Here is a 27,779-nt window from a genome sequence, read left to right as displayed (position 1 = left end):
AAAAAAGTAGTACCCTGATGTGATAATTAGGGACGGGTGATCTAGCACGATATTTCAGGGTATAATATCGTTCACAATATTTAAAAATGTTGTCATGTATGATATGGCACACCCCTAGTGCCTTATTTCATATATTAATTTAAATATTAGTATTAGAAGTCCATAATGGACAAAGTTTTGCAGTCTTAATCAATGACCGTACTAGTGCATCTGTAAAAAAAAAATTAAATATCACAGAAAAGTTCCTTTATTTCAGTAATTTATTTCAAAATTAATTAAGAATATAAGTATTCTATAATTAAAATATAGATGTATTTATTACACACAAAGTAATCTATTTTTAAGCATTTATTTATTTTATTGTTGATAATAGCAGATACATGACTCTCGAAAACCATCACTGATTGTAGAAACTTCACACTAGGCCTCAAGCAGCTTGAACTGCGTCTCTCCACTCTTCCTCCAGACTCTGCTTACTTGATTTCCAAATAAAATGTAAAATTTACTGATGATCAGTGATGGTTTGGAGAGCAGTGCTGCTGGAGTTTTTAAACACTGTGTTCACTCACTGTCCTCCACTCTTTAAGACAGACCTAGCTTCTCCACCTTGTAGATTTAAAGTCAGAAACAGAAGCTCTGTAATCTGTTGCTGCACAGTTTGTGTTGGTCATTCTCTGGTTCATCAGAGGTCACAGGATGCTGGCCGGATCCTATATGATCAGGGGAGCTAAAATGTTAATATTTTGTTTGATTTGTGTACATTTAATTGAAGAATTATACAGGATAAACACAGTATATTTCCACTTATATGCCAGTTCTTTACTTGATGTTCTTTACAAATATTTGAAGGGCAGTGTGTGTTAAAGGATGGATGTGCATGCACACACACACCATCAGCAACTGCAGAAGGTCATGAACTGAGATCGAACTTTCTTCCAATAATGGCTTTCACAAACACTTTCACAGTCCACTTGTGTACACACATGCACACACTGACACATGCACTTAATCCCCTATGTCCAATGACAAGTGTCAGGTCAATACACACCCATTCTTGTGAGATAAAGAAAATATTCACCCATTGCTGATAATTCACAGGAAGGTCATACGGGCTGAAATGTCAAGAAGCAGAAGTAACAGAATAAACAAACACAAACACTCTTACAGATTTACAATGAGTTAGAAGGGATTCCACACAACGATTCATACACAACTGCATTGATTTACATTAGAGAGAAAACAATCTAAATGTAGGCATTGTGATATAAACTGAGGTGTGTGTGATAAATTACCCAAAAAGGGAGAAAAGAGGTACAATTTATTCGGTGAACATTTTATTAATAAGAAACAGTATGCACCATATATATACAAAAAAAAAGGAAATATGGGCTTGAGTACAAATAGCTTTCTCACATTCTTTCACTCTAACTTGCACCGGCACACTCACTCTATCTAAACTGGTTATCAATCAATGTTCCCTTCATCTTGTATTTTGATATAAACTGAGGTGTGTGACAAATTACCCAGAAATAAGAAAAAAGGTAACATTTAATCTGTGAATATTTTATTAAAAAAGAAACAGTAGGCACCATATATTTACAAATAAAGGAAATATGGGCTGGAGTACAAATAGCTTTTTTAAACTCACATTCTTTCACACGCACTCACTCACTCACTCACCCGCTCGCACACTCACTCACACTATTTGAACTGGTTATCAATCAGTGTTCCCTTCATCTTGGCCTTCTTAGCTTCTAGTTCAGCCTGAAAAAGAATAAAAAGAAGCAAGCATTAAGAAACACTTAAATGTGCACACACTAGGTATGATAACAGTCTCAGAAAATACCGCGGTATCACGGTATCACAGTTTGTTACATATATTATTAAACTGACCCTTAAAGAAATTACAACAAAGGTTTTTTGTTCAATTAACTATTTATTGTAGAAACCTGGAACAATTATATAGATAATGTCTCCTTAAAAAAAATAAGCTGTACACCATTAGGTGAAGGAAACCAGTTTTTTCCACTACTCTTAAGGGCATTAAGGGTGTATATATATATATATATATATATATATATATATATATATATATATATATATATATATATATATATATATATATATATAAAAAATATATATATATATATATATATATATATATATATATATATATATATATATACATACACACACACACACACACGTGTCACACATTACATGTCCTCTAAAAAGTAAAGATCCTGTATTTAAAATATTCAGTACAATTATTTAAGTTTAAATTATTTAATATCTGATAAACTGAGCCTGGATCAGTGTCTGATCAACAACTGTTGTAAACGTCCATTTTACTGCCAAGTTGGTATATAACCAGATGCTGCAGAAACAGGGGATTTATTTCTGACATGATCCTCACAATAGAGATTTCTATTTTAAGGCTTTTACAGCGAGTCTAGTTTTAACATATGAAAAACAGGCACGTCAGAATTGAAAAATGAACGCATGTAAATGAATGGCGTCTTTCACATCCAGTCCGGCCAGGACCTTTACACGGACACGTGAATCCATCGTAGCACGCACTTCACGCCTGTACCTGCGTGCCCAAATTTCGGATAACTCAGCGCTTTTGCGGGCGCTCACCGCATGGGTAAAAGAGGTTTTATTTAGGTTCGGATTAAAATTATAAACTAAACACATACTTTGCGCTGCACAGCGGGGTGGTGTTCTCGGAGATGGGAGAACAGGTTTGACGTAGGTCCACCTTTAGCTGTGACTTTACGGCCACATTGATTACAAATCGGATAACCATCCTCGGGTGCGTTCGGCGGGTATCTGAAATAGTCCCACACTGCTGATCTTAGTTTAGCCTTTTTTTAGGCGGACGGAGATTTGTTTAGTCTGATGCACTTTCTGCTGTTCTCACCGCTGTGTGCTGAGTAGCTGAAGCGGAGCAGAGTTGCGCATGCGCGGGTGAGTTTCTCCGCTGGCTTGCCTTTTACCGGTAATAAGCAAACACACACGGTATGATAACCGTGCATTTTAATACCATGGTATACCGTGAAAAAGGTTACCGCTGCAACCCTAGCACACATAAAACAGGGTTAAAAACATAAAACACACAATATATTATCCGGCAAGAGTTCAATATTGACTCAGATTTCACTAATACAAAGTCTCTAAATAAACCACTACAAATGATGTGTCCAGAAAATCAAGAAATGCTGACTGATCTGGTACACTGATGGAAAAGCAGTGTTATATTTAAGTCTCTGAATCTAAATCAAAAGGAAAAACACACGTCTTGACCTTCCTGTGGTATGGACAGTTCACTGCTCTCTGTATGTTCATTAGCTGCTAGCATGTTAGCGTAATAAAACAGAAGGCTTGGTGACTAAACTTTAAAACAGACAGAACTGGGTGTCTTCCTGTGTCAGAAGACTCTGCTGATGGAATACCCTGTACTGCACCTCAAAAGAGGTGTGAGTCAAAGCACTGATTATGACTGTGAGTGGGCGGGGTGAGTGAGCTGCTCTAGGCTTAATGGATGGCTATATGTAAATGTGGTAATTAAATGACATTTTACAGAGCCTGGTGATGTACAGTAGTGCTCAAAATAATAGCAGTGCCTCAAGAGCAGCGAGATAAATCACTGTTTTTGTTAAAATTTCAACCTCTACACCACAAGTAATTTTTTGGAGGGTATAATAAGGGCATAGAAAACTAACAAACCCAACAGGCCACCCATGCATACTGCAGATTCTGTGAAATTGAATGATTAACTGAAAGGGGTGTGTTCAAATAAATAGCAGTGGTGAGTTCAATTAGGGAGGCCGTCAATTAGGGAGGGCATTCTGGGAAAAAAGGGTGTTAACAGGTGATCCTTATTTAAGGAGCAACGCAACTAACATGCTGGCTGTGCATTTGTACTGAAAAAACAAGAAAAATGGGTCGTTCAAGACACTGTTCTAAAGACGAGCGTTTTTTAATCAAGAAACTAATAAAAGAGGGGAAAACCTATAAAGAAGTACAGAAAGTGATTGGCTGTTCAGCTAAAATGATCTCCAATGCTTTGAAATGGGAAGAAAAAACAGAAAAACGCGGAAGAAAAAGAAAAACAACTCCTCGAATGGATAGGAGAATAGCCAAACTGGTAAAGGCTCAGCCAATGATCAGCTCCAAGAGGATCAAGGAAGACCTGCAGTTGACTGTGAGTACTGGTACAATCAGAAGACGTCTTGGTGAAATCAACCTACCAGCAAGAAGCCCCCGCAAAGTCCCACTGTTAAATAAAAGACATGTGCAGAAGCGGTTGGAATTTGCTAAAGAACACATTGAGTGGCCTGAGAAGAAATGGCGTAACATTTTGTGGACTGATGAAAGCAAGGTTCTTCTTTTTGGGTCCAAGGGTCACAGACAGTACGTCAGACGTCCTGCAAACACAGAATACAAGCCACAGTACTCAGTGAAGACGGTTAAGCATGGTGGTGGAAGCATCATGATATGGGGATGTTTCTCCTACTACGGTGTTGGTCCTATTTATCGCATACCAGGGATCATGGATCAATTTGAGTACATCAGGATATTGGAAGAAGTCATGCTGCCATATGCTGAAGAGGAAATGCCTTTGAGGTGGACCTTTCAACAAGATAATGACCCAAAACATACCAGCAAGCGAGCAAAAGCATGGTTCCAGATGAACATGATTCAACTGATGGAGTGGCCAGCACAATCCCCGGACCTTAATCCCATAGAAAACTTGTGGGCTGACATAAAAAATGCAGTGCATGAGGCAAAACCAAGAAATGCAGGGGAATTGTGGAATATAGTACAATTGGCCTGGGCTGCAATACCTGTTGACCGTTGCCAGAAATTGGTTGACTCCATGCACCACAGATGTGAAGCAGTTATCAGAAACCGTGGTTTTGCAACAAAATATTAGTTTAGGAAACTCAGCCAAGTTGACTTATCAAGAATTTATTAGTTTGTGCAATACATTTTTGAGTTTCCAAGAAAATATGTCAACGCTGCTATTTTTTTGAACATTACATTTCTGACTTTCTGTGAAATATCATTATTATTATTTGAGTTTTAATTACTTTTCCCAATTGTCCTGCTTTGGAATAGAATGTGCTATGTCCCCAATGCATTTATGTTCATTAAAGTACAATTTGTTTGAAGAATTTTGACATTTACTCATTTTTTAAAAGACACTGCTATTATTTTGAGCACAACTGTATTAGCGGTTTTATTGAGTGATGTAAACACAGCACCACTATTGTTCAGTTCAGAAGGTAGCAAGATTACTTTTTGACTATGCTGAAATTATGGATTAGTTATAGAATAAATCTCATAACCGAGGCCCAATCCCTTTTCACCCCTAGGCCCTACCTCTTGTTTTGCGTGTGCACAGCTAAGGGTAGGGTGTCTTGATTCTTGTTAGGCTGGAGGGGGAGGGGGAGTGTTAGGGCTACATGACCCTTCAAACTGAGATTTTTCAGAGTCACACTCAAAACAGAGGAGTATGAGAATCACTGGCATGATGTCTCCACAAACGACCAAAGAAATACAAAAAAATGTTTATTTTCCTTGTTAAAAATTACAATTACCAAATATGTTACCATAGTTTAATGTGTAGTTTCAATGTTTTATGACCCTTTTCTTTATAACAAGCATAATAAAAAGCTAATAGATTGTCTCAAACCAGTGTCTCTCTTATTAATTTGTACTCTTTTTATTACTCTATTATTCTCTTTTTCACCTTAAATGCTGAAGCCTCTGCCGTCTGTTGCACTATTTAAGGTGGAATGGGAAATTTAGCTAGCTAGTTAGACACAATCTACTAGCTAGGTAATTTTCTTATTCCTTCTTAAATAGTGTAACAGATGTCAGAGGCACCAGCATTTAAGGTGGAACAGATTAATTAATTATTTCAGGTCCCCATCACAGAGGAATTAAGGAATGGACAACAATAATTGATTGCTTCGCCACCTGCCCCCTATCTAATGCCCTAAAGTTTGTTAGTTTACCAGCAGCAAGAGGAAGTGTTAAACTTTAAAACAAGGTAAAGAGGTTCCAAAGAGAAATGGGTAAGTGTCTCCCTCTGTCTCTCTCTCACATCAAGTCAAATTTAATGCTTTTAAGGCCGCAATAAATATTTCTTTAAATTTTTTTAAGACCCAAAAATGTAGTTATAATTTCTTTGGTAGAAAATATTTTGTTGTATTGGAAATCAAATCTTAACATACCTAACTCGCTGCTAATTTTACTATTTATGTTAGCTCAACGCTAACATTAACTAGCTCTCCATTAACCTTTCTCTCCCCAGTAACGTAGCTTTTTCACCACTAATGTTATTATGTTAGCATGTTAGCTAGTAAAGAGTAACTGTTTATTTTACCTTGAGTGTATTGACAAATATCTTTCAATAATGATTACTTATCTTAGTATCTGTAATGACATAATCATTGTGTGAAACCTTGTATTCAATATGCATAACCAATACTCACATTGTATCTGATCATTTTTATTACTCACAGTGTATTTTACACGCATTGATATAAAAGATTAACCAATAATCACAATATATCCTTTACACATATAGTAAAACATTGTTTGATCAGGCATGTGACTAACACAGACTCTATTATATGACAAATTAACCCACATTAACATATAACATATGAGATGTAGCTCAGGCTTGAAGTATTTTGTTTTACTGCATGACCCTAACTAACGGTCATCAATTCGACTGGTACGGGGCTAATTTGCTACAAAAAGGCTATTAGATCAAAGCAGCCTTTTGGTGAGTGAGTGCCTCCCTAAAAAACCTCTGCTTCAAAGCGGGGGGTGACGCACACACACAGATAGTGCCAGGATGGAAGAACACAGTCAAGGTCAAACACTAGTGGTCCTGTCAGACACGTGAAACTTCAGTATTAACACGTGCATGCTAACATGAGATGATTTTAACAACGCCTCATCAACAGGCTTACGTCATTTTGGGTATAAAACATGGAGTCAGATCAGAGGGGGGTCAGAACTTATGCTGGGACGGCTGTTAGACGGTCTTTCATGTGTGGGTTCTCCTGAATATTCAGTACTTTGTAATAAATACTTGGTTTGCTTTCAACTTCACTCCACCTGTCTGACTCTCTCTATCAAACGAACACGCAGGGGAGTTGTACCCCGGACGAGAGGTGGGGGTAGCCCACCTTTCATTTTCTTTTCTACAACACTAGCTTGCCGGTAATGTTACTATGTTAGCTAGCTCTCCCCATTAATGTAGTTAGATAACTCACTGCTAAGGTTAGTATGTTAGCTAGCTCACTGCTAACGTTAACTAGCTCTCCATCAACCTTAGTTCTCTCCACAGTAACGTTAGCTAACTCACCGCTAGTTAGCTAACGTGCGGTTAGCATGTGCTTTCACATTGGCATTAAATGCACAGTCTGAAAATGTAATGCCCACAGCAAATTTACAGTATATTTAAGACAATTTAAGACCTTAATTACCCAGACTTTAATTTAAGACATTTTAAGACTTTTTAAGGACCTGCAGGAACCCTGAATCACACAGACAGCTCTTGCTCCTGTTAACTGGGCATGCTTACTCTCCTAAAGCTGTCTGTTAAACTTTTCTCAGCTTATAAAAAAAAATCCAATTTAAAAAGCATCAAAACTACCCAATTGCAATTATAGATATTTTATAATAAATTAAAAGTCTCTAGTCCACTCTACACTATTATTGCTGTAATCATGATTTTAATCAATATTAATCACAGAAGATTGCTGTGACCTTTTTCACGCTTCCATGTTTGTTAATGAGGAAGCATAAATAGCAGTGTTGAGTGATTTCCGCTAAAATGTTCTAATCAATGGCTGAAGCCACAGCCCATTCTCATAAATACACCAATAATTCAGTTAAACTCACTCACAAGAGTTTATATTCCAACAGGATTAAACTGTTCAACTCCAGCTGAAATGCTCAGCTTATTATGTTATTTTAACCAGGACATCAGTGAAAGATAGATATAGTTTAATTCTCCTTTCTTAATAAAGCGCCACAGACATGCTTATTGTGTTCGTTCTAACAAGCTCAAAAAGTTGTTATCTTCTCATGGTGAGAAGAGTATGAGAATGAGATTACTCATGTAGGCTGTTATAATACGTTGTGTTAGAATAATTATCACTTTATCATAAGGTATGACGCACCCATACACTTACAATTAAACTTACCAACACCTACAAAAATACACATCAAAGCAACACCTGGTATTATTTAGGAATTTATTCTATTTTTCCTTAATCGATTATTTTTTAATTACTTTTTTTTCCATTTCACCCTCTGAAAACATTTAAACTTCTTTTCCATCCTTACCCATTTCTGTTGGACTTTCTTGTATTTTGCCCTTACTTTTATTTTCCTTTTTATTAGTTTTTTCTTCTTTCTTTTTTTTTGCTTTTTCTTTTGTGAGTTTCATGTTTGCTTCTTAATGAATAAGCAATAACGATAGTCTTAAAATAGTCTTCTGAAGAGGGGAAGGTATCGAAAAAAAAAGAAATTTTCAAATGATACGGCCCTTCTTAACAAAGTATTATTTTTAGTGCAAATTTGAGCAGGTTCCAAACATTACAAACTACATCACACGCTTGTGTACAATATGGAATATGGAATGGAATATTTGGTTGTCTATGAAGTAGGTCCTTCAAAGTCTTTTTCACAGTATCTATCCAACACAAATGGATTTTCTATTAAACTGGTCACTGTATAACAGTAGAGACCTGAACATCTCGGTCAACATGAGGGTGCTTTCCATCAGACACTCGGAAACACCGCATTACGGAGGGTGTTTAGTGTCGGATGCTCTAATTGATTTAGGTTGGCTGCTATTGATTTAGAAGGTGATTATTGTAATTGCAGTGGTTGTAGAGGCTCCATACACACCAAGGGAAATGTGTTTACTGTTACAATTCTGACAGAAGCACACACACAAACACATGCACATTTCAGCCACTCTCTCTTCTGCATTCCAGTGAAAACACTGTAATTATGGGTAATAATGTCAAACAATTCAAAAGCAGCACTGCATGCTTTGTATGTGTGTGCTGAGCTCAGAATAGTGTGTGTAATTACAGACCAGGCAGTTCAGCCTGTTATATTCGCACACTCGCACAACGCTCTTCACTTCTGACTCTGAGTGTGAGTGAAGCTTTCCTCACAGTTGAGCTCAGGACTGACTTTGCTATTCCAAAACCTTCTTACATTATAAAATCTTCTGCTTGTTTACTTTGTGTGCTTTGGGTCATTGCAGCTATACAGTAAAGTTCTGCATGGGCTTTCTGAACTGGTGCTCGAATGTTAAGCATTTTACATGGGGTTGATTCCAAAAATTAAAGTATATTAAGTTGAGGGACAATTTACAGAACACTACAGAAGCCTTAAACGATGTGCGCTATCAAGTTTGCCAGAAAAGGTTAATGTGGCATCCATGCTGCCTTTGATTAACAGCCCGGATAGTTTTTTTCCATTTGTACACTAGTGGTGTGCCATAACGTATCGTCCGTGAGAATATCGCCAAAAATTTAGAATATCGTAAACGATATTATACCCTGAAATATCGTGCCATATCACCCACCCCTAATTACCTAATTATCACATCAGGGTTCTACTTTTTTGCAGTTTTTAGAATAAGAAAAATCCACACTGTTCTAAATACCCATTATATATATATATATATATATATATATATATATATATATATATATATATATATATATATATATATACATACACACACTACATTTATTTTACTTTAATCCTGGATTTATGGAGATATATGGAGTGCATTATTAGTATCATGACATTCTGGAATATTGACTTCTGTTACAAATCTAATAAAATTATTATTTTTTTTATATCTCAATTAGCCATATCATATTGCATGCAACAATAAAATTCAAAATATTTTTTCTAATTCAGCGTTTTGTCATATTGCCAAAAGTATCATTGTCGTGAAAATACCATGAAATATTGTGATATTATTTTAGAGCCATATCGCCCACCCATATTGTACACTATGTTTTCCAGCTACACTGGCATCTATAATATGTTTTCTCAACTTATAAAAGTTCTTTGCATGAAGGCATGTTTCAAAATGTTTCACTTCTTGAAAAGAAGTAATTGAAGAATTCTGTCTCAACACTTTGTAAGCGAAACAGCTTTTGCAGATAAATGTCCTTATATAGAACTTAATGCCATTTCATCAAAGTTGTACAGTTGTGTTAAACATTATTCATCCTTCACTGCAATAAAGTGTTTAGCAAGTTTAATTTTTTTTTTTCGACCATGGATTGGTTGCAGAAGAAGGGCTGGAAGATTCTGGAATGCCCATCGCAATCGCCGGACTTAAATCCTATAGATAATCTCTGGTGGGATCTCTGGAAGAGCGCAGTTGCAACATGCAAGCCCAAGAATGTCAAAGAACTGGAGGACTTGTATAATAGTGCAAACTAAATTACAACAATATTTTTTGTAATATACCAACTAATATCCTTTTTGTGATTTTTGTGATGGGGAATGGAATAAAATTCCTGAAGATCATTGCAAGAAATTGGGTCAATATGTTATATGTCTGAAGGATGTTGTATGTGACTAAAGGGTTGGTCAATGAAAAAATATTGTTGTATTTTAAGTTTAAGATTAATTTTAATCTAATTGTGAACAAGATAAAAAAAATAAGTGTTAAACCTCCTAAAACACTTTACTGCGGTAAGAGTTAAATCATTTTGTACAAAACTGTATGTGCTCAGTCAACTGAACATAGCCTATATGATCCCCTGATATATCATCCACAAAAATACTAATGGTGGCAGAACTAATCTTAGTAGATACTCACACCAGAATGAGCATTTAGAAGCAGGATTTTGAAGAACTTCCTCAAAACTAAAAGCTGCCGAGGACTTTAGAGAGGAGCTGTGTGCAGTCTGTCCAAGAAGGTCTGTCCATTACTGAAGAAACTCAATTAATTTAAGTCTCCATGATTCAATTGAGAGCAGAGGGTAATATTATATTCAATATATATTTTCATTAACGTAAGATTAGTTGCGTCACTCCTTTACACACACCTATCAAAGATGACTAAACTCCCGATAGATGACTTTCAGACTTGCGTATTCAAATCCATGTCCTCTCACTGAGCTTTGAAAAGTTCATAAAAGAGTTTTTAACTCACACACCCTTTGTTTTAAAGTTTGTGAAGTGTGTGAAGAGTGAGAGTGTGTGTGTGTGTGTGTGTGTACACACACAGTGTTCTGATTCATATCTGAACTTTAAACTTGAAAACTTCAAATATGCCAAGTCAGCTATTTTGAAAAACACTCATTGATATCCACTCCCTGCTTTCAGGGTCTGCATGATTTACATACAGTAATTGGGTTAACCCGGCCTTTTATAAAACAGTAATTGCCTTATTTTAACACGTTCTTTCATCATTCCTGCTTTAAAATATGTGACCTGGCTGGGACTTCTATGAAAATATACCTAGGTGGTGGGCTTTATTATGCATATATGAAAGTTATGGTACCTTTGTTTAAATGACATTTAAACAACAACCCTAAATATAACAAATATATATAACAACATTATGGCTACCTATTTACTATGCTCACCATGTTATAAATAAATCAACTGTGTATTAAAATGTGTCTCTCTCTGCATACTTACAACAATAAATTATATTTATATTATTTTTACATAAAATATATATGTTCATCATTATTTTATATGTCAATCAAGATTAGCATGCTCCACATTCAGTTCTGAGGCCCTAAAGGTGACCATTACAGAGACTTGGCCTAGAGCTCACATTCCTCCTGATAGTGATATAATTACTTATAGCGTCCAATTATCTCTTCCTATAATTTCCTTCAGGGTAAATAAAGTACCAATGTTACTGAATTCATTTATAATCATAATCCAGTATTCCACAAAGATAGCATTAATGGTGGACAAGCGCCTCCAGGTCACGCTCAGGAACTTGCTGCATGTACATCCTGTAATTATATAGGCTGAACACTGGCCAATGTGTTCATGGCAAGGTAACATGAATTAATGTTTTACTTATTGAATTTCAAGAGAGCCTTAACAGCGGGAGCCAATTAAACATTTTTTGATGAACAGTGAGATTTTGGAGATTTAAACCCTCGGGCCGGGTCAGGCCAAAATTTCCCACTACTTTCCTTGGGCCGGGTTGAATCGGGTTTAAGAAAATAATCTGTTTTTTAACAATATTTTTATTTTATATAAAGCTACAGAGTGATAGTCACAATATAGCAATATAAGTTGCACACGTTAGAATGTTATAGTATATAGCCATATTGCTGTTTTTTAACTTAAACTATAAGCTCAACATAAAAATGTTCGTTTGTTTAGAAAGTATTTTATATACTTAAATCATATTAAATTATATAAGATTACAGGAAAGTCATTTTTGTAGCCTAATTTACTGATGTTTAGGCCTGTGGATCATTGTTTACATTGTTCATGTTTTAATCTTTTGGAGATCTTTTCTTAATAAACATTTTCTTCAGTGTTGCAGTGTTAACATTATTTTAAACAGTTTTCACTAATTTATACAGCCCAAAAATGTTTTTAAAGCTCAGTTTACTTACAAAATAAATGTGGGGTTTAAATCAGGCTCGGGCTTATAATGGCTTATAATGAGTTATGAAGGCAGAACGTGCGCTGGCTTGGGCAGGGCTGGGCTGGATATTCTGGGCCTGATCTAAGCTCTAGAATAAATCATCCAAGTGGACATTAATGAACGTGACTGGTGGCATTTGGCTAGAATTATCCATGTGATTCTGAAAGAAATCACATCCACATTCAATGCAGGAGGCCACACATATCACACAGATTAGTGTAGTGTTCTTTAGCTTGTTTTCATGAGACATGCCAAAAATACTCATTCCTGTTCCATGACATTATGCATGTCAGTATTTTTGCACAGTGTGTGTGTGATATCTCACCAGTTCCTGCAGCCGTTTCTTGCTCATGCCTTTCCTCTCCAGCTGCTTCTCGATGACTTTGGCATTCTGAGCGTAAGAGTCAGCCACTTCTCTCTGCAAGAAAACAACAATTACTTATTAACATCAGAAAGCCAATCACATTACCGGTACTCATTTATAACAGACAGGAAGTATGCATGCCGTGCCTGTTTTTTCAGTTTACATGTTTTTTTTATAAGTTGCATTAAACATGCATCGGTTTAAACATGTTAATTTATTCTTAGGAGATAAAAACATTTTATTAACAGCTGTGGTGGAGCTGAGTGGGAAGTTAAATAACAGGTGTTATCTCAGTATCTCAGTATTTTATTATGTATTATTTACTAAAAATATTCTATTGTACTGAAATGGGCTGCTTTTCAGAAGCAGGTGAATTTTTGTAGGTATGTCTCAACCAAATGTTTTGCTCCCAAGTTCAAGCCATTTGATTTTGAGCCATTTGATCGGCCACTTTTGCAATGCAGAGAAAAAAAAATCCAAGTTGTCCCTTGAGAGTTTTTAAATTAATGTTTAATTATTATTGAAACAAAATGATAGAAACTTATATTATCATAAAATAAATAAGCCATATAAATGGTTTCCTTTTTAATATGCATCTTTTCTTAAAATGAACTAAAATGTCTATAAAATTAAATATCAAAAATTATTAATATGCCTTTTCCAAAAGTTATGCCTTTTCCAAATGTGTATGAAATCACAATTTTAAATGTGTTATAGTTTGAAATGGGAGGTGATGTATGTTCCTTGTGAATCTGTTAAAATAAGGTATTAAATCATTCCGCTAAAATAAGGTGTTAATAAAGCAGATTATTATTACAACTTTTACTTTTTTCTGTGTACTGACCTAACAGAGAGGAAGTAATAAAGAGGGAAGCACACAAACGCACACACACACACTCACAAACAGAGAGGGAGAAGTGTGTTAGCAGTGGTGTTGCTAACTGTACTGTGCAGAGCCGTTCGGTAGAAATTAAAAAAGAAGTTCTACTTCAGTCTTGTAACCTGGCTATTTTCCACCCCTCAGAAAAAGAAGGTTGGAGTTAGTTGGAATTAAAAACTCAGACTCTGAGGATTACACTGCCGCTCTGTACTGGGAGAACTGTGCTGGGGGCTTTATTGTTTCTCATATGATAAATCATGTTCGCCGTGTTGCAGGCGCATTGATCCATTCCACTGTGTGAAATCCCCAGCCTGCAGACAGTGTATGCTGCTGTAGCGCTGCCTTCACGCTCCACTTTAAAATATATCCAAGCAGCAGACATCTGATTCACTCATCCGATCTTCCAGCTTTTCATATGCACATCATATGATCATATTGGGAACATCCCTATATTGTTAGGGTGATGAAATGGAGATGAATGAATGAACTTACTGCTTCAATCTCCTCTTCTTCCTCATCGATGGTAGAGACGGTAACTGAGCTGAACTTGCCCATGTCTTTTGTGCGTTTAGTCATCATCACCTGAAACACAGCAAAACACTTCATAGACACACGAACCATTATGTTATAGCTGCATGAGTGGACACTCAATACAGATTCTATCTTTTTAGAGCTCTCAGTAAATAGATTCACTGCTCAGTACAAGTTAAAAGCAAAGAAATGCAGTTAGCTTCAACCTGAAGTTCAAATAGCAGCATGGTGCAAAAACAAAACTCAAAAATGGGTATAAGGGTATAACGCCTCCAGCATTGAGCTGTGGAGCAGTGGAACTGTGTTCTATTGAATGTTTGTGCTCTGTCTAATAATTCTGAGTTGAGTTGGAGAATTTAGGATGGAATGGAGGATGAAGGTTGGTGATCATTCAACATTCGCATACAAACACAATCAATTTTTTTACAGCAATGCTCCAAAATCTAAATTTAACATTAAATTAGTTTACCCCTTAACAGGCCACCATCATTTTTGTCAATTTTGTGTCTGATATTACAAACCTAAATCTTGAATATTTCTATTCAAGCATTACATAAAAAGGTTGCATTTTTTAAAGTAAGTAAATCTGCCACTTTAAAAAATGTAAATGTATAATAATCATAAAATTGCCACTTTCCTAAAATCAGTATCTGCAAAGCCTACCAATTTTTTCCATTAAGCATAACCCCTTCGAGATGGAACCCCAAATATGGGCATTAACAACATGGTGCTGACTACATATTGACGACATGACAGACAGTGGTCTATTAGCATTATCATTGTGTGAATGACCTTCACTTGCTTAGAAGTTTCTATGGGTTCTTGTGACCTTGTGGACTATTATATGCCTTGCTCTTGGCAAGATATTTGTTGGTCGTCCTCTTCTGGGGAGTATAGTAATGTTTTTTTTATTATTATTTCCTCCATTTGTGCACAGTGGACGGGCGGAGGCCAAATTTTTTTTTTTATTATTATTATTATTTTTTTTTTTTTGAGAAACAAAATGGTTTATTAAGTTTTTCTTTCCTGATTTGTCAGAGCTCCTCGGGAAACTCCTTGGTTATGCCATGATACACTTCCACAAACCTATTGTAAAGTTCTGGATCCTGTTCTTAAAATAAAACAGGGCTTTAACCACTGACACCTGATTGAAAACACCTGATGCACTGAACAGAGATTAAGCCTGGTTCTAAGCTAAATGTTCTTTTCAATGGGAAATATCTGTTAAAATGTTTCAAGTTCTGTTACGGTTGTCTAGTTTTTACTTCTATTTTCAAACCTGCAGAATTTGGGTTGATTCCTGTTACTGATCTGAATTTATTAAGTGGAGTAGAGAGAATGAACAGGCAGCTTCTCCAAGTAACCTGTAGGAGTCGTCAAAGAACTCAAAGTTTTCAGAATGTGAATAACCTATTTTACTGTTCTTTTACATGTTCTTAAAGTAAACTTAACATTTATGTAATATACACACTGTAGGCATAGCATATCATTGTGTGTGTATCTTACCCTAACTTTCTTCGGTGCTTCTTGTTTCTGGCTGTAAACGCTTGTATTTCCAAAACCTTCTCCAAACTTCACCACAGCCCCATCCACTATGAATGTTACAGGAGTGTTCTTCATTTGGTGTTGGTAGAACAATAGGAGACGACACCTAAAACACACATGATATTTTATCAAGCCTGACTAAAGAACTTTAGAAACAGACTAAAAGAAACAGAAAGAAAGAAAGAAACTGAAAGCTGTAGTAGGTTTTTTTTATTATTACTATTACAGGATACATCATATTTTTTGCACTATAAGGCGCACCGGATTCGTATTTTAAGGCGCATTATTAATGAACATCTGTTTTCTGGTTTATTTTCATACATAAGGTGCCCTGGATTATAAGGCGCATTTTCAGAGACACTATAAGGAAATTTAATTCAGCAGGTCTCACTGCTGGGTGGTAGTGGTGATGGGGGTAGCTAACTAAATTAAATAAGTAAAGCTAAGCTACGTAAACGAAACTGTAATAAAAGTTTATTTACAGTAAGCTTAGATTCCCAAATTTCTCCAGCACTAAGGCTGGAGCATTAGCATTAGTGGCTAACTGCTAGCTCCAGCAGTGCTAGCCGGGGTTAGGAGCAGGCTATAAGCCGATAATACTCACCTCTGAACAGTTAAATAGCGGTTAGCAGCTAATGCTAATAGTGCTGGAACTAAACTGAAACTCCTGTAAAACGCAGTATTTTAGTGGAGCATCTTTGCTGCTTCTTACAACCTGACTATGTATGAAAAAAGCGCATCAGATTATAAAGGCACACTGTAGATTTTTTTTTTGGAAAATTAAAAAATTTTAAGTGCACCTCGTAGAGCGAAATTATGGTATTAAAATTTGTGTAGAAGCTTATTGTCTCAATACGACTCAAACAAGAGAGTAAAGTTCATAATTTTCAAAACAGCAGGCAATATTTAATGCAGAAAAATTTTATCTCACATACAATATTAATTAAAGCTACTACATACTTTATAAAGAATACAGTAAAGTTTATGTTGTATTAAGGTCTGCACTGTTCAAAGAGTTACAGTTTTAGGTAAATTAAAAAAAATAAATAAAGTACTGGATTTAAGTTCCTTACTTTCCACACTTCTTACGGTACTGCCGCTCAATCCCCTCCGCCCTGCAAAACAGTCAACAACTTCATTTACAAACCTTAAAGATCTGCGAACATAAAGTACCAGTCAAACCTTTGGACACCTTTTAGATCACCTTTATTTATTTATTAAAAACAACACACACCCCACCTCGTTAACAAACAAGAAACAGGTGAATTGTAATCACCACCGCTAGACGTCAAACTGTGCAGTGAACAGATCTGTCATTATTTCATTCAGCAAAGACAGACTGTAGAGTAGTGTGGAGTAAAATGCGTTTTTCTGTGTTTAACAGACACTCAGCGCTGCATACCATTGTGTGTGATTGGGTGCGTCGTTCTTTCCCACTCTCTCTCTCTCTCTCTCTCTCTCCCTTTGTCACTCCTTCACTATGTGTGTTCCTCTCTCGCGCATTTTTTTATTCTGATTTTATATTACCTATATTACCCGCAGTGAGTTAAATTACTGCAGAGAGCTGCTGAGCTGAGTTTAAACAGGATTTACTCCTTCACTAACATTAGTTGCAGCCCTACAGTGCAGATCATTTTAAATCATGAGGGTTTATGTGTGGATTGGTAAGAAGAAAGACTCAACTTTCACTCACGCCACCCTCATAAACCTGTAGCCCCACCCATAAAACAATCGATCGCTACAATCACTTACAACTAGGGGTGACTTTGGATACATAAACACATAAACGTACAATTATAATTAACAACAATAGCGTAACATTTCCAATATCCGTAAAAACGTCTTTTTTTCCCCCCATTTTCTCCCAATTTGGCTGTAAAATTGTCCCACCTTTTTGTGCGTCCCCATCACTAGTGGCACCTATGAATGACCCTAGAAGGATGTGGACGAGGGACGGCAGCTGATGGCAAAGCTGCATTAGCGGGGGTTCGAACCTGCAACCTCCCTCTCATAGTGGCAGTGCTTTAGAAAAACAGTGCTCTTCACAGGCAATTATCTCAATCACATTTTGACAACTTATTTTCCTCTTTCCCATAATGTGTCACATGCCAATTTCTTGATGCTACAACCAGTTTTCCTGAACTTATATTTGAAGATTGCACTGGTTATAGATATGTTGCTTACTGATATTAAACATTTGATATCTGTCATAGAATAAACAGAGTGAGATGACAATATTTTGGACAGCTCTACATTTACAAAGTGGACAAACCTTCCTGTGCATGTCTTTCTGCTCCCCTACTAGGGCTGGGGCGACGCATCGACATAATCGACGTCATCGATTACAAAAATACATCGATTTGCATAACGTGCGTCGGCGCGTCGTAAACATGGCGGCGCCTGTGGAGAGCATTAGAGGTTTTAGAGGTTAGATCGGTCCCAAAAATTCCAACTGGCTGTTTTCGGGCTGTTTTAATGAGCGAAATATGATCAGAATTATGTTAATTAACACGGTAACATAGAAGCATAGAACTATTATTTAATTAAAATGATTTTTAAGAACAGCTAAACACAGTTCTGCAAGTCAAACGCGGAGGAGTTCACGTGCGAGAGAGAGACAGAGAGAGAGAGAGAGAGATTTGCTTGTTCTACTCACAGGTGAAGGTTCTCTTTGATCTCCTCGTGTTCATATTCTAGTCCCATTCATAATTCTGCAGCTCCCTCAGTGTTTTCTGCCGTATTTTGCGGCTAGCGCGAGCGCTTACAACTGACACCGCGGACCGCGAGGTGCCGCCGCGTTTGTGCCGAATCCGACTCTCTGCTGAATCTGACTCCCGCTTCGCGGACAGAATCGGCACAACACCCCCTCTGTAGAACTGCGGTAGTGAAAACAGCGCTTATAAATAAATTAGTTTAGTTTCACTTTCAGTTTTCGTTATTTTTTTTTAAATAAAAATATAATTAAAAAACAGACGCCTACATCTCGGACTATTTTCTGGAGCCCGGGTCGGATTTACGGGCGGGCCTCGGGTCATGTCGGGTTCGGGCAGAGAATCTAAGCTCTAGAGAGCTTGGACTCCGGAGAGCAATCTCCAGCTACAAAAAAACGCCAGCGGGCATCTAAAGTTTGGGAGCATTTCACGCAAAAGGGCAACAATGTGGTCCTCTGCCATACGTGCAAAAGGAGCACTTGAAGCGCAAACATCCAGGAGCACTATGTCAACAGGGTCACACAGTAAGTTACCGTTTACATCAGGGTCTCCGCGGGTGTCCTTAAAAAGACTTAAGGCTGTCTACCAAAGGTTTTAAACCTGCCACAGGCAGAAATTATACATTTTTGGTTTATATTTGTGCATGGCATTTCGCAGTTTCCAGAAACAGTAGCATTATTCATAAGTTCAGGTGTTTAGCTAAGCTAGCTGCCTTAAGTTATTTTAGCTAGCGCCGTCGGCGCTGCGGTGTCACACCGTTTTCTGTCACCGTCGGAATTTTGTGACCAGTGCTCACGGTTATGAGCGTTCATTGGCAAAACGGAAGCTTTCTATACCTACACCTTACCCTCAGCCCTAAACTGAACCGTTTTGGCCAGTCGGGGTAAACATTAGAAACGAACACGTTTCGAATCGGCCAGTGCTCACGGTCTGCTGAGAACTACTTGCCAGTGGTCACAAAATCTAGCGGTCACAGAAAACAGTGCAACACACGGTTGTGGTGTATGGGAGCTTATCCATTTTTAGCGTTATAGATCTAAACAACGTGCTGTACATGTAAGTGATTATAAGTGTGGGGTTTGGTTTAGTAGGCTTGTGGTGTTGTTGTTGTTGTTATTATATATAAATATAGTAATTTATCGTTTGCTTTAAAACGTAAAATAATTATTTAAATATGTTTCTCAATGAATAGATTAGTCGACTAATCGAAAAAAATAATCGTTAGAATAATCGTTTAAAAAATAATCGTTAGGGACAGCCCTATCCCCTACAGCTCATATTCAATGCTCTTCTCTTTTATGCTGGAATTTCAGAGCACAGCATGGCATAAGCTGCACATTCTTAAGATTTGTTTTTAAACAGGGTGCAATGTTCGGTTGAATTGAATAGAGTGCTTCTATATAGACAGAGCTCTAAGGGCTCTAAGGACTGGCTGTCTTATGCACTGTTCGCCCCCATGTCGCAGCATTTCAATCAGACTCAACTACCAACTACTATATGACATAGTGTGAGCAGATATTAATCGCAAGCTTTGTCTGTCTGTATATGACAAACAATTCAAACTTGCAGTGAGAGATATCACATAAGAACAAGATTTCCAAAATCACACAGTGCACACCAGGTTAAGACACACTCCTATTTGTACATATATACACACCTTTTCAGATACACGCTCTCGTCCTCCTCCACGTTACAGAATTTGTGGGCATGTTTTGCTGCATCAATCACTCGCGCCTTGTCCCTCGGCCTCATGGGCAATTTCTCCAGCTGGCAGTCTGACAGGAAAAACAAAACAAAACAGAAGAACAAAATTTAGTTAGAACTGTGTCATATGAAACATCACACATTTACACACGCATGGTTGTGGTGGCTGACTTCTCTGGTAACTCTATATACCCTTACCTTAGTTCTACCAGCAGACTCATCTGCTTAAATTTAAAGGAGAAACCGTTGTGAAATGGTTTTAGGATTTAGTGAAACATGAGAACGAATACAAACTTTCTTCAAATAGCCCACCTCCATTTACAAAAAATTAAGCTTTTAGCCGATGCTCCCAACAGGCTTACAGAGCTAGTGATAGTGATTTCTTTGCAGGTAAAGCGCTATGCCACTATTTTTACACCACTGAAACTAGCTCCACACGTCATTGTTAGACTTCTGAGGGCCCTGACATTTAAAACATGTAGTAGGTAGTTTATTTAAAACACTGTTTATACACACAGTACTGTGAGGTAGTTCTCTGGGTATCGCCATCTTGAAATTGTCACAATAAAGTGTCGAATAGGATAGGATAGGGCAGGGTTTCTCAACCAGGGGGCCGCGAAGCACCCTCTAGGGTCCGCAGGCTCATCCTCAGAGGGAGACAGTAGTCTGTAGTGAGCACTTTAAAATAGAGGTCTCAAACTCGCGATATTTTGTGGGCCGCGACTTGAAATAAAATTTTGTTAGTGCGGCGCGCCCGCAAGAAAGACGCACCCTCTCCCCGTCCACCAGCCCAGCGCATCCCCTGAGGAGAAGCTAAAAAAACATATTTATAGAACTATAGATCAAAGTGAGATTGATAAAAAAAATCTTAAACTTATGATTGACTACAACTACACCTGTTGCTTCATTTAAATTTAAAAAACGGCCCACGGCTAAAAAGATACGCCCACACGGCGAGCTGTGTCATCAGGTGTTCTGACGAGTTGTGCTACCCTGTCAAACCGTGCTACTCTTATGTGTATATTTAAAATACAAAAGAAGTACAATATTAGAGGATGTTTCCAGTAAGAAGTTCATGTACTATATTTGTAAAGCCTAAATCACAGTTATGGTAGCAAGAGTTTATTATACTCTGTTTGTATTATTATTATTATTTTTTTTTTTAATATTAGGGGGGCTTTCAAGTTGTAAACAGGTGGGCCGTAAGGTAAAAAAGGTTGAGAACCCCTGGGATAGGGGAACAGGCTAACTTTATATTCTGCCATCCTTGCAATATATGCCAGCTCTTGTTGCACCAACTGCAGTCCAAAACTAATGAGAGCATTCACATGACTTGTATTGTGTGTAAAAACAGTGTTTTGAATGATCTGTGCAAGTTCCTAGTGCCTCATTTTAAATGCTTGCTGTAGTAATGTATTACGACCTCCACTGTAGCTGTTTTTACTGTTGTCAGAAACCTTTGTATCTGCGCTGCACAGAAATTAAGATTTTGGGCTAAACTGGAAAAAAAAATTAAATAAATAAATTAAATATCTTAAGTGTACTTTTGTTTTCTGTTTAAAAGGAAAATCAATTACAAAACTACAATTTCTAAATATTTATGAATCACTACACTGTTTTCAACATTCTAGCAGACATACAGATTTTTAGTACATATTTTGAAGTGGTGGTCCCCTGATGCGGATAATTTTTTTTATAAAACATTTAATTATTACAAATTGTGCAACTTTGTGTATTTATAGGTCAAGCTGCAAACAAAAAAGTGTAAATAGTAGGGGTGTGCAATATGGCCCTAAATTATATCACTATATTTAATGGCTTTTTTTTTTTAATACACTATTGGAACAAAATAAAACTTTATATATAATGGGAAATGAGAAGTGTGATTTTTTTCTTTTGATAAAAACAGAAAAAGTAGTACCCTGATGTAATCATTAGGGGTGGGTGATATGGTACAATATTTCAGTGTATAATATCCCTCACAATATTCAAAAATGTTGGCAATAGAATATGTAGCAGATATATAAAGACATTTGGATAGTGTTAATCACTTTACCAGGGTAAAATGATAGGGGAACCCGTTCAGCTATTAAAAAAATAAATCCTAACATTAGAGTAAACACGGCATAGGCTTAAAATAAGGTAGCTATTATTTGGTGAAAAACTGCTCCACTAAAGCGCAGGGTGTAAATTTCTAACCTGAACCACAACTGAATTCACTATGGTCTGGCCTTCACCCACCACTGCTCATCTGTGTGTTCATTACAAAATCTAGCCAGCCACACACACACACCATGAGTCACATGTCTTGTAAAGGTCCATACAGCTTTATACACACCAACGTTGATCAATATTTAATTAAAAAAGTACGGCCAGGAGTGAATGTGAACGGTCTCTAAAAGTTTTTCCATGTTCTTCCAGGGAGATATTCTTTTCCCTCGTAAAGAATGTTCATGTTCTATATGCACTGAGAGGGGTGTTAGTAGTGTTGCTGCGTCACAGCTGCATAGCCTACTACCATTAATACATTTATGCACACACAATGGTGAAGTACACCAGGTTCTACAACTAAGGAGAGCTGCTTCAGACTACTGATAAAGATGAAGAGCTGAACTGACTCTCAGGGAAGCTAATATGAGATTTTTTATGATTTTCATGAATTGAATAATGGCTACTGTCCGTAACTTCACATCATTCCAACTCAGTTCAGTCTAACTTCGTTTTGGGCTGTTTTTTGGTTCAGACAATTTTTGTATAAACTTTTTCCATTAAAAATAAATAATGTGCAAAAGTGCAAGCCCATCTACTGTACTTCTGCTTAACTAATAGACAGACTTTCTGATTAACTTTGGCTCCCAACAACAAATTCACTGTCATTTTTAAATGCACTCGTTTATTTGTTGTTTTTTCATCCCTTGGTCCTCCCATTTACTCCTATTCATTTTCAATCACACCCAAGCACTAAAGTTTAATTTGCCCAACAAAAACCAAACTGTACTCATTCAGGGCAAGTCTCCAAGCTCTAAACCACAAACATTTATTTCTTTATTGTTTTTTAATCCCTTGCTCATCCTACTCGGCTGCACAACCACTATGTGTTTCCTTTAAGATTTGCACCTTCTTAGCCACTATGCTGCTGTTCGTCACCAGCTCCCTCTACAATATCTCTAAAGGTGGTATCTGGAATCAAGAAGTTCCATAAGCTCTAATAAATCCTGTAAGTTGTAAGGCTGAATCGGCACAGATCAGATGTGTTGTTTCAGTGCTTCCAACTAGAGCTTAGATTCTTTGTAGCGTGTAGCCTGTAGCCTTTTTGGGTTTGGGTTGAGGCTGTATGCTTAAAATCATCAAGACAATCATGTCTTCCACAACATGTCAACTACGGTACATGAACCAACTGATCAGGCCTTCACTTACACCACTGTTACAACAACAGTGTGTGCATAAATGTGCATACATATATATCTCATCATTTGACCTCTGTATCTTACAGAGCGTACAGAGAGAGAACTCTCTTTTTCCATTTAAGCTGTTCCACCCTGAATGACAAAACAAATAAATTACACAGATTGTGCATTCAGGGACATCACATCCATTATCAAACTCAGCACAAAGAGATAGAGTCCTTCAGCAGCTCACTGCACAGATAACAGTAGTAGCTTCTTCAAAAACCTCTGCTGACATGTAAACACAGATAAAAACATTCACCCTGAGGAGCATCTTCTAAGCTTCATGGTCAGAAGGTCAACATGTCTGAGGAAAAAACTGTTTTCAGTGAGTTCCTGTAATTGTGTGAGTGAGCTTGCTGGTCTTCATTAGCAGCTCTGAGAATTGGTCAGCAGATCAATTTTGCTGAACTAAAATGAAGCTATATTGAAGCTCTCCAGAAAATTAAGTCATTAATTTCATTTTAAAATATAGCTGCATGTCATCTGATTAAACAGGACTAATTATGCAGTGGGTACTGCGTAGTAAACAGTAAGCATGACTCATTTTATGCATTGTGTTACTTTAAACATTCCTAAAGCTTTCCTGTAGGACAGCCAGCATTCACAGTTCCCATCAAACACCTACTCTAACACCTAATTTAAGTCAACAGTTCTTTATTCAGTGAAAATCAATACAGCATCTGGAGGTCACAGAGAAGTCAGTTACCAAACCTGTGTTCTGCTTTACTAACGGACAGCACATTCTGATCACTGAATTTGTGTTTATTTTGGTGAGTAAACTCTCACAGATTATTTCATTTTATGCCATATTTTGTGGCATCTGCCCTTTTCCAGGCTGCCATTGTAAATAAGTAAGACTCTGACTCTTTTTCTGGGTTTAGTTTTAATGGATATTTATGGTTTTATTGGACCCCAAACAGATACAAGAGAGAACAGGTTACTGTCTTTAATGACAGAATTACTCACAATTATTTGTTACTATTTGAAAAAAACTATAGGTGGGAGAACTCAACCCAAGCGTTAGTTGAGATTGTGGGAAATTGTTTGGTTTAAAAATTGTTTTTGTAGTTAGCTAGCTAACCCAGCTAGCATTTCAAGGTTGAATCAATGTTTATGTTATGGTTGAATCGATGCTGGATTTGGTGTTGAATTTAAAAAGTGAATCAAGGTTGATATAGCAAAGCTGTTTTAATGTTGTAGGTTCAACCTTTAATAAACCATAGCTCACTAAAAGTAGAAAATATTGTGGTTAACAGAGTTTTAACAATAAACTTGCATCACTGTCGTAAAGCTACAGAGTATAAAGAAAGTTACCCACCTCTACCAATCTGATTTAAAATCTGATCTCAAAAACACAACAAAAATAGAACATGAACATTTCCTCACGTATGGTGAAGAAGAATTGGTGTCAAATTAAAAAGCAGTTACTGCAATAGAAGTAAAACCACTTTTTCATCTCTCCATCCAACTGTTTTTTGAAATTATATGGTGATAAAATGTGAAATGCTAATTCAAACGGCAGAAGGTTGAGGACATTATGTTGATTCAATGTTAAAATTTCAACATTTGCACAGCCATTTAACATTAAATGTTGTTTCAACGATGTTTCAGTGTTGAAACAACAACAGACATTACTTCAATCATATTTCAACCACATTTCAAAAAGTATTCATGCCCCTTGAACGTTTTCACATTATGTTACATTACAACCACAAACCTAAATGTATTTTATTGAGATTTTAAGTGAGTATCACATCATTGAGGAGTGAAAAAGATACATGGTCTTTGAATTTTTTGAAAATTCTGAAAAGTGTGTGACGTGCAAAAAAGTGTTTTAATCAGTCAATCAGTACTTATGTATCACTTTCACTCCACTTCACAAAGATGTGCTACTTTGTTTTTGGTCTATCCTTTAAAATCTCAATAAAATACTTTTAGGTTTGTGGTTGTAAGGTAACAAAATGTAAAATGTGAAAAAGTTCAAGGGTTATAAATACTTATACAAGCCACTGTAGGTGAGCTAACCTAGGTTAATCTCTTTATTAAGTATCTACTTTTCAGACAGCGGGTTGTAACGTTACACAATTACTCTATAAAACTATATATCACAGTCTAAGCTGCAGTAAACGCCCTTCATTAAAGAATATTAAACATTACTGTTATAGAGACTGAGGTCTGAACTCACCCAGAACCAGCACCATCTGTCCGCACAGGCAGTAATACACGTGCAGAGGCTTCTCTCCGTCATCATACTCCTCTCTGTCCCTTGTGTCTGAACACACCACGCTGCGGGACACCACCTTCGGCATGATTAATCCGCTTTATTACCTTTATCAGGGTCAATAACTCTGTCTCTCTCTGATACAAACAACACCGGCTAAGCTAACCTAGCTTAGCTTCTCCCCAACGCAGAGGAAGCGCTGCGGCGCACAGTGATGACGAACTTTCCCCAACCGCGCGGCTGCGCTTCTTTAGGAGGGTCGCTGGGGGGCGCTGCTGCAGCAATACTAAACCCACCCGTACTGATTTAAAACCAGTCAAAAAGACTTAAAGGAGCTGCTTTAGAGAGAATCTAAGGAGGAGTTGGAAAGTAAATATTCAGTGAAAGAAGACTCTTTTCAGATTCAGTGGAGGAGGGGACTAATTAACTAACTAGAAAGGTAGTTCATTTATAAATATTTACAGCTTTTTACTTTCTCTAAAATTATTCTGTGTGTGTTATATAAACAGCTCTGGGAAAGAATAAGAGACTGCTTCAGTTTCTGAATCAGTTTCTCTAATTTTGCTAGTTATAGGTATATGTTTAAGTAAAATGAACATTGGTGTTTTATTCTATAAACTACGGACAACATTTCTCCCAAATTCCAAATAAAAATATTGTCATTTAGAGCATTTATTTGCAAAAAATGAAAAACAGCTGAAATAACAAAAAAAGATGCAGAGCTTTCAGACCTCAAATAATGCAAAGAAAACAAGTTTATATGCATAAAGTTTTAATAATAATAATAATAATAATAATAATAATAATAATAATAATAATAATAATTTATTTATATAGCACCTTTCCTGAAAACTCAAAGCGCTTAACAACACAGCCATAGGCAGAAGGTATAGTGCATAAGAACAAGCATGCATACAAGCACTTACACGTAACAGATAAAAGACGTGCAAGTATTAAAAAAAAAAAACATGATGAGGAACATAAAATAAAATAAGGTATCCAAGTAAAAATATATTAACAGCAATACGCTTCCCTAAAAAGATTAATTTTAAGTAAAGATTTAAAAGAGTTTAGGCTGTCTGCAGCACGAATATTTCCAGGGAGCTGATTCCACAATCGTGGGGCAGCAGAGAAGAAAGCTCTGCAGGCTCCGCAGGCTGGGGTACAATGAGCGCAGGCAGTGGGACGGGTAGTATGGTGTTAAAAGTTCAGAAAGCTAAACCGGAGCAATGTTGTGTAGAGCTTTGTATGTGAGTAGTAGGACCTTATAAGTGATTCGATATGGCACAGGCAGCCAGTGTAGGTTTTTGAGTATGGATTTGATGTGTTGGTGCAGACGAGTTGAAGCGGGCAGCTGCATTCTGCACAGTCTGTAGTTTGTTTAAGGTACGTGATGGTAGACCATTTAGGGTGCTTTCACACCTGCCTCGTTTGGTCCGGACTTTCGGACTTTTCAGTTTGGTCCGAACCAAAGTAGCAGGTGTGAAAGGGGCCGGAACCACGGTCCGGACCAAAGGACCATATTTTGGTCCGACCAAGAGAGGTGGTCTCGGTCCGGATCTTCTGAACCATGGTCCGGTTCTCCTGCAGTGTGAAAGTGCTTTTCTGGATGGTTCGAACTTTCAGACCAATTACAGGAAGCTGAGCAGGCGTTCCTCAACAACGGCAGCAGAA

At 37.1% G+C, this 27,779-nt stretch overlaps 1 protein-coding gene across 1 annotated transcript; it reads right to left on the bottom strand.

Annotated features, from left to right (window-relative positions):
- Nucleotides 1–1,312: 1,312 nt before the first annotated feature.
- On the bottom strand, nucleotides 1,313–26,320 carry steep1 (STING1 ER exit protein 1). The gene is made up of 7 exons (XM_022685124.2): nucleotides 26,070–26,320; nucleotides 20,389–20,506; nucleotides 17,094–17,135; nucleotides 15,982–16,126; nucleotides 14,437–14,526; nucleotides 13,026–13,118; nucleotides 1,313–1,764 (listed from the first exon to the last, which is right to left on the bottom strand). The coding sequence occupies exons 1-7, from the start codon at nucleotides 26,191–26,193 to the stop codon at nucleotides 1,702–1,704; spliced, it is 675 nt and encodes a 224-aa protein (XP_022540845.2). The 5' UTR covers nucleotides 26,194–26,320; the 3' UTR covers nucleotides 1,313–1,701.
- Nucleotides 26,321–27,779: the final 1,459 nt, after the last annotated feature.

The sequence above is a fragment of the Astyanax mexicanus genome, chromosome 1 (assembly GCF_023375975.1).
Source record: "Astyanax mexicanus isolate ESR-SI-001 chromosome 1, AstMex3_surface, whole genome shotgun sequence".
Taxonomy (NCBI): domain Eukaryota; kingdom Metazoa; phylum Chordata; class Actinopteri; order Characiformes; family Acestrorhamphidae; genus Astyanax; species Astyanax mexicanus.
This window is presented reverse-complemented; position numbering and strand designations above follow the sequence as displayed.